This window comes from Phalaenopsis equestris, unplaced genomic scaffold (genome assembly GCF_001263595.1).
Source record: "Phalaenopsis equestris unplaced genomic scaffold, ASM126359v1 Scaffold000064, whole genome shotgun sequence".
NCBI lineage: Eukaryota > Viridiplantae > Streptophyta > Magnoliopsida > Asparagales > Orchidaceae > Phalaenopsis > Phalaenopsis equestris.
The window spans coordinates 10,990-19,145 of record NW_018164506.1 but is presented as its reverse complement, the minus strand read 5'-3'; the positions used below and the strand labels follow the sequence as shown (position 1 = coordinate 19,145).

General features: G+C 38.9%; 2 protein-coding genes across 2 annotated transcripts in view; one reads left to right on the top strand and one right to left on the bottom strand.

Annotated features, from left to right (window-relative positions):
* The window catches only part of LOC110019609, a gene marked incomplete at its 3' end in the record, with an annotated part of 41,772 nt that overhangs the window by 22,999 nt on the left and 10,617 nt on the right, over positions 1 to 8,156 (top strand). The gene's annotated exons all lie outside the window — the stretch shown is intronic.
* LOC110019620 lies at positions 2,305 to 3,141 on the bottom strand. The gene has a single exon (XM_020717362.1). The coding sequence runs from the start codon at positions 3,048 to 3,050 to the stop codon at positions 2,586 to 2,588; it is 465 nt and encodes a 154-aa protein (XP_020573021.1). The 5' UTR covers positions 3,051 to 3,141; the 3' UTR covers positions 2,305 to 2,585.

Below are 8,156 nucleotides of genomic sequence, written 5' to 3'. Positions count from 1 at the left end.
ATACAAAGGATTAGAACACGAGCTGAGCCTGGGATCTCTCATGTTCGGCGCGTTTACAGCCCTAGTGGTATGTATGTAAATAACCTTTTTTATTTTTTATTAATATGAGCAATATAGTATGGGCGAAGGGGATTTCGTTCGCCCGCGCGAAAATTAATTTTACGACATTAACTATAATATTCTCCCATAAACGTAGAGTTAATTGTTATATGCAAAATGCACGTTGAAATCTTGAGTCTTAACTGAGAACTTCACCCCAACAAAGTCGTCAATGAACTCGCCTTTGGATTTGAATCTTATATATGGTTCAATTTAACTTTTTTTTTTTCTATAAAAAAAAGACTTGTTTGTTAATTAAATATAAAATAGAATAAAATAAAATGTTCAAACATTTTATAGTTTTTCATGAAGACGGAGCGGAACCATTTAATTAAAAGAAAACTCTCGATTATAATCAAGAGTTTTCTTAAGAGATTTCGATCGTTTAAAATGTAATTAATTGTAGGGGTTTCACTTATACGAGAATTAGTAACACAAATAATCTAAACCCTATTTAATATTCTTAGTTTTGGTAAAGGAATGATTTGTTGGAAATTTCGTATACCAAATAAATATCATAAATCTATTAGTTTGAATAACTAATACTATTCAAATAAATATCATAAATCTATTAGTTTGAATAACTAATACTATTTATTCTCACAATTCGAGGTGAAATATTACTTGTAATATCGTGCTCTGTTAATAAATCCATTGAATATAATTTTTCAAAATTAAAAAATCACTTTTTTTTCAAAATCAAAATTATATATATAAATATATATATATGAGTATTACTTGCTTTTTTATCCCTATTACTCTTTATTGGGCCATCTCCCTCCTGGTATCCTTCTCCATAGTTTGTGTCGTGTTTCTCGAACGGTTGTTCCAGCGCCGCGTTCGTGCTCCTCTTCTTGTTGGAGGCATGAGTCTACACTCACACAACTTTTAGGATTTTGAACCCAAATGTCTAGTAATCATGCCCAAGAAATAGAACACATAGAATAAGTAAAAGAAGGGAATGAACAGTAATACACATTGTCTAAAGTTTTTCTTCATGAAAGGGTGCCAGATTTATTGGTATGGGAGGTACTCTATATATGCAATTATCTTCATGTCCTCTTCCTATACAAAAGAACTCAGAGATACTAAAATAGTTTATATGATACATTAAACAAACAGACTTTTTTACTAACGGCGTGACCTCTCACTTGCTAGATTTGCTCCCATTCATTCTTTTGGCCGAACAAACCATGTGATGATGGTATGTGGTCTTCTTGTCTGCCTTCACATGTTTTTCTATCGCGGTTTCTTGGTCCTCTTTTTCCCAATCAATGGTTCTTTTGGCCGAACAAACCATGTGATGATGGTATGCGGTCTTCTTGTCTGCCTTCACATATTTTTCTATCGCGGTTTCTTGGTCCTCTTTTCCCCAATCAATGAATATCATTCGCTCGACCAGTTATGCAGATGTCCTTTGTTCGACCTTGAGTTCAGTTGGCTCGTAATATGGTCAGGTGACTCATCAGTATTTTGCAACGACCTTCGGGTTTTGAATGTTGACAATCTGAATGGAGTTCAGTTGGCTCGTAATATGGTCAGGTGACTCAGTATTTTGCAACGACTTCGGGTTTTGAATGTTGACAATCTGAATGATTTGATTTGACTCCCTCAACCGGCTCAGAGACATCTGAGCCACAGGCCTTGGTCTGATCATTCGTACCACCTTGATATGATGATTCGTACCGCCTCGATGTGATCATACACTATAAACTAACCTAATTTTATCTAACAACATTATTAAATATGAAATTATTTCAATTGCCAATTATTCCTCTCCCCAACTTTTTCTCCCTCACAATAAACCGCATGATTAATGAAATAATACAAGCTATAATGGACCCCTCAATTAAAATGATTTTAATTTTTCAAAGCCAATAGTATGACTTTTTGATTTAATAAAAAATAAAAATTATCGAAAAATTAAAACCTTCGAAATAAAAATTGATTCGTTATTTAAAACTAATAAATAAATGTACTTTCTAAAATTTTGCTCCAATAATACACATATATCATAGGTTTTATTATGGACATTATTTTTTAGAGGAACTATTTTTTTTTATTACTTTTAAGAAATTTATGTGGCAGAAAATTATAAGCTATCCCAAAAAGAAAAATATAATCTAATTTTTTAAAAATAAAATAATTTAAAATAATCACAACAATTTTTCATCATTTTTAAGAAAAAATAGCAAAGCAAAGAAGTGACAAAATGGTCCAAAATCTCCATTCCTTTCATTTTCTGGCTCAATGTTCAGTTTTTAGATTCCAAGAACATAATAAATCCCCTAATTTACAAGAGCAATACGAGAACGAAGGCGGCGCGGCCGCTCGCCGCCTTGCGAAACGGCGTAACTATAAACAATCCGATCATACATCCGGCTGCTTTCATCTCATCAAATCAGCTCGCATTCCCGTTCCTCGGCCGAATCCAGCAACGGTAGTCTGGCGATCGTATTTCCTCTAAAACAACAAGTCAATCTTTCTCATTCCACAATCGAACTCAGATTCGACTCAAAACTCAGCCCAGATCCACCGCTCCGCCTCCTCCTGTTCCTCCTCGGCATCGTCGTTTCAGCCGCTTCGCATCGAAGAGTCTCCGAGAACACCAGCGGCGTCTCCCCGCCCGGCGATGCTTTCACAAGCGCCGCGCTAGCCTTCACAGCAAGAGCCGCGAGGTCAGCACCCTGTAAGGGTTGCCGAAGCATCGATCTGGGCAGCACGAAGTAGATCTGACCTAGCCGGAGCTCCATGTCGTCAGGTACCGCCGACAGAAATCCGCCGACCTCCATCTCATCGGCATCACAAACGAAGAACTCTGCGTCCTTCTGCAGCGCGTGCGCCGCCTTCACCGGACACGCGAACTCTCGCAGCTCGCCGTTAAACAGAACAAGCTTCGACGTCGTAATCGGAGCCACCGAGGTCGCCTCGCAGGAAGCGCAAACCCCCATTGCAGCTAATGGAATATTCCGGCGATTGCCGTCCGGCAGGAGATATTAGAGGCAGAGAATGGAAATTTTGGGGGGGCGGTAATGAGGAGGGAAAGGGGGCGGAGGGTATATAAATGGGTTGATGGGGCTGATGACAGGCTGTAAAAGGTTGCGTGGACAGCCTGGAGGCGAGAGTGGGAACTGAGAACCGTCAGAGGAATTTACGTAAAAGGGTCTAAGATTCTTTCAAAATTACGGACGGGTGGATTTGTGCCATTTCGGTTTTCTGAGTCTGAAAATTTGAAATTTGTGGGCTTATGGGTCCGGTGGGTGATGCATCACGGCTGATGTTATAGGCTAAGATCACCGGAAGGTTAGTTTACCGACCAAAATAATTGTGTTTAATGTATGGCTGTGAATTTAACTCAAATATGATTGATCGTTTCAAAATGGAACCGATTTTTTTGCTTTCATCAAGATAAAATGGAAACAAACAAGCCGAGCAATGATTAGAAATTTTGGATTAATGTACATCAAAATGTGTTAGCACGAATCACAAAGATATCTCAAGGATGGCGAAAGAGGTGACATGACCCCACGGGGCATACTAATAGTGAGTCAGGATTGCATGCTCAAATGTCCAAATCTTTGTACCGCATTGATGGAGCGCCTCAGATGAATAAGAAACGAATCACCTCTGAAGGGTCTAAGAGGCCAGAATCACTCTGATGACGCCTTTCAATCAAGATACACCGGGAAAGAGAAATGAGTCATCCAGTTCCAAGATGATTGATGTGGACCTTCAACAAGTAGCCGCTCGACCTAATAGTTGCCCGACCTAAACAGAGCCACCCAGTTTGAGAGTCGCCCGGCTTCAGGGTTGCTCAACATAACGGCCGACTGACCATATCCATGGGCCCCACGGGCCAAATTTATGTACGGACTAATGTACCCCCTCCGTACCGAAATACTTTAGGGTTACAATATGTAATTGTATACTAAACCATTCCTATAAATAGGGGGTTCCATTTCGTGAGTAAATTTTATTCAATTTTACTATATAATATTGTGTTATTGCTCCTCCCTCTCTCCCTTTCTCCCTCTAGTTCTCTGGCGTTTTATTATTTAAGTGTGTCTCCTAGACAGATTTTGGTTCAACGTCATAAAATATACATTGAGGGTGGATCCATGTTGTCAAAAAGAAGGCGAACACAACAGACATAGAGAGAAGGAAATGACCGAAGAGTTGTAGTTAACATGGATCCCCACAAGACGACATGGAGCGTATGTAGAGAGGAATGGAGGAGATGACGACTCGGGTCATGGAGTAGATGTTAGGTCAAATCATAGAAGTTCTGAGGGATGTCACAGCCTTGGCAGAAAATCAGGCCTCAAAAGAACAACACCAGCCACCGGAGGTGGCAAGAGTGCACAATGGAAGGAGGGCGAACCACTGTCTTGAGGGTGCCTCCGACTCACATTGCAAAGAAAGTGCAAGATTCACACATGTGGAAAGGCAATGCTTAGGGTGCACTGAGGAGCCACGAACAACCGAAGAACACTTTCTCCCTCCAAATATATAGAGTAGAGCCCCTGAAAAAATTTAAATTGTCGACCTTTGAAGCTTACAAGGGGTTGTTAGACCCCAAAGACCATATTGATGCATTCAAGTCTGCATGTGCTTGCTTAAGATCTCAACTGCATTCAAGTGTATTCTATTTTCACTTTGAGGTCTTCACCCTTGAAGTGGTTCAATGCGCTTTCGGGTGGGAGCATCAGCATCTTTGCTAATTTCAAGAGGTTGTTCTTAGTGTAAATTGTTAAAGCCTGGAAACCAACCAAGAGTGTGCAGTCCTTATGGCAGCTCAAGCAAGGTCAGCATGAGAGTCGATGTATTCGTTGCATGCTTCCAGAGGAAAATTTTGGATGTGAAAGACTATAAAGTAGACACAGCGGTAGCCACCTTGAAGAATGGCTTGGGATCTGAAGGATTTCCTCCGACATCAGCATTAACAAACCCCAAGACTTGGTTGAGTTGTTTGAGAGGGCTAACAAACACATGTTAGTAGAGGAGAGCCCTCTCTAGCAAAAACCAGAGAGTCACAAGGCCCGGAAGAGAGCTCCTCTCAACAATGGATCAAGCCCAAGGGAGGAATGTAGAACACTCGTCAGACACCATTTTGAGGAAGGTCAATCCTTTCACGATAATGGAAAGACCTGAATGATACAACTAGGACGGTGGTCAGGTGAGAAACTGAGACCTGTGACCGACCCAATACTATGAGAGGACGACACAAGATTATGAACAGTTGTATGAAGACTACAAGGGGCTACGAGCTACGTAGTTTAGGGTGTCAATAGTGGAAATTGTGTATGCCATGCAAGTAAAAGAATATTTCAAGGAGCCCGCACTTTTAAGAGCCGAAAGTTTTTTTGAGACATGAGGAAGTACTGTTGTTTCTGTTCTTTTTCTCTCTTTTATTTTTAAGTAGTCATCAGCTTGTCTATTTATAATCGTCGTATTATTTTCTTATTTGAGTAAATTTTTCTCTCAGATAAGATGAATGATCTGAAGAGGAGAAGAATCAAAAGAAGGGATATACGATGTGCAAAAGATAAACAGGAAAAAGAACGTGGAGAACTTTCATAAAATGAACTTTGTGTGGATAGCTCCAAAGCGCACGTTTGAAATGAGATCAAATCAAGTTTTTTGCTTGTTCTAGGGTCAAGAGCACTCCCAAAGGAACATATTCAATTGATTAATTACATCTTGATGACACCCAAGAAAAGACTCGATAAAAAGGGTCTTGCTTACATGATTTAATTAAATTCAATTATTTGGGAAACTGATAGATTTAAATCATCTTAAGGGAAAATCTGGATGCTTTATACATCTATACTAGGTCATAGGGCATGGGGTGGATCACGAAACCACTATGGGCAGCGATGACTAAGCATGCGTGGCCCACGAGACGATATCAATGATTCATAAGAAGAACAGACAAGATTCAAAAGAGGAGTCAGCATGAAGGAAAAGATTCCCAAAAAAGATAGAGGTAGTCGGGTCAGGATACCAAGTATCGATCATCCCAAACTTTGTAGGCCTTAAGTATATCAAGTTGTGAAGGTAGTTGACTCAACACAACCATAGGCTTCTTTTCTACAATCCATGAATATCATCGTTCAAAAAACACTCAGTAGCCCTAAAGTCGAAGGAAGGAAACCCTAGTTCAATGACCCTAAATACATATAGCTCAAAGAGATGAGGCTTACACTCACCAAGAAAAATGGCAGAGCTACTGCTTGAAAGAAGGAAAAATGAGGTTTAGCTATAAAGCTGGAAATGATTCGCACAATGGACTTATACCCCATTTGGGTAGGGGATGCCTCTAAAACCCTGGCCATATTAGACAACCTCTTAGGTAAAAATTTATGATTGGTCAAGTCAGCTATGGAGAAGCGAGAGGACTTCTCCTCGGGTACATGCATATGATGAAATTTTCTAGCACAACCCTATGGCGTGAAGACCCTTTTAATTATGACAATACACATATAATTTTTATAATGATTCCAGCATGGAAGTAAAAAAAGTAATTAATTATTACACATTAAATAGTAATGAATACCGCAGACTGTTCAAAATTTATATTATATTTTCCTTAACGCAGATGTCTCTATTAAGGAGCAAGAAAATCATGGAGCTTTAATATGTACATTAAAAAAGTGTCAACACGAATCACAAAGATATCTCAAAGATGACGAATGAGGTGACGTGGTTGATGTGGACCAAGGGTGTCTCAGGATCACATGCTCAACTGACCAATTCCTCGAACCACAGAGACCGTGCCCCTCAAACAAATAAGAAAGGAATCACCCCTAAAGGATCACATGCCCAACTGACCAAACCCACTCGAACGAGCCGCCGCCTTCTAATCCATATACACCAAAAAAGAGAAACAAGCCCTCCAGTTCCAAAGCGGTTGATGTGGAACTTCAGCAAGTAGCCACCCAGTCTAAATAATCTCCCGACCTAATGGTAGTCATAAATAATGGCCCACCGACCATATATATATGTGTCGCTCAGGCCAAATTTATATAGTTTAGAGGTACATTATGTAACATGATACTGATTCATTCTTATAAATAGGGGTTCTACTTCATGAATAAAATGTTACACAATTTTATTGTTCAATATTGTGCTATTGCTATATATCTGTCTTTGTCTCTCTCACTATCAAGTGCTTTGTTCCTTAAGCGTGTCTCCTGAGCATATTCGGATTCAACAATCAATCTTTTTTTCAAGCAAATTTCGAGCGATACATGAATCAACTTGAACTGACTCGAAATCAGCTCGCAGTATTTTTCATTTATAATATATATAAAATACTAAGTCAAATTAAATAAAACGAGTCACGAGTTAATTTCAAGTTGATTTCAAACTGAAACAAATCCAAATAATTTAATTTCAGCCAGTTAATTTCAATTTTGAGTTCGATCGAGTCGATTCTGAGTTGAAACAGATCCACATAACTCTATTTGAGCTAGCTCGTTTCAATGCAATTTCAAGCAGGCTCGACTCTAAATCGAATATAACGAGCCTCAAAATTGAATATAAAGAGTCACTAACTGATTTCGAGCCGCACTAAATCTATTCAAGCAAATTTTAAGCCGACCAAATTCAGCTCGAAATCGGATCATTAACCGCCCTAGAATCATACATACATGGGTTGATAATTATCCCTTATATCATTTTTACCGGCGAGTTGGCTACACTGCCGGTGTCTTGGAAGGTTACGCGCAACCATTTGAGGAAGAATTAAACCACGGCGAAACTTTGTGGAAGTTGACGGCTGTTGATTTCTCAGCATTTGATAATTGCACCCATTTCACTATTTATGAGTTATTCATAATTTTCAAACTCGCATCAACCTTTTATAAGGCCGTTACAGCAATATTCCTTAAATTTATTACTGGCATGAACATAATTAGATAAGATATTATGTATTTACTTATTTAACATTTTGGCTTTTAAATTTATATATAATTATATATAACATACCATCATTATTATCATACCAAAATATACGAAAACTGCTGAGATAAATCTGTATTATATATATATATATA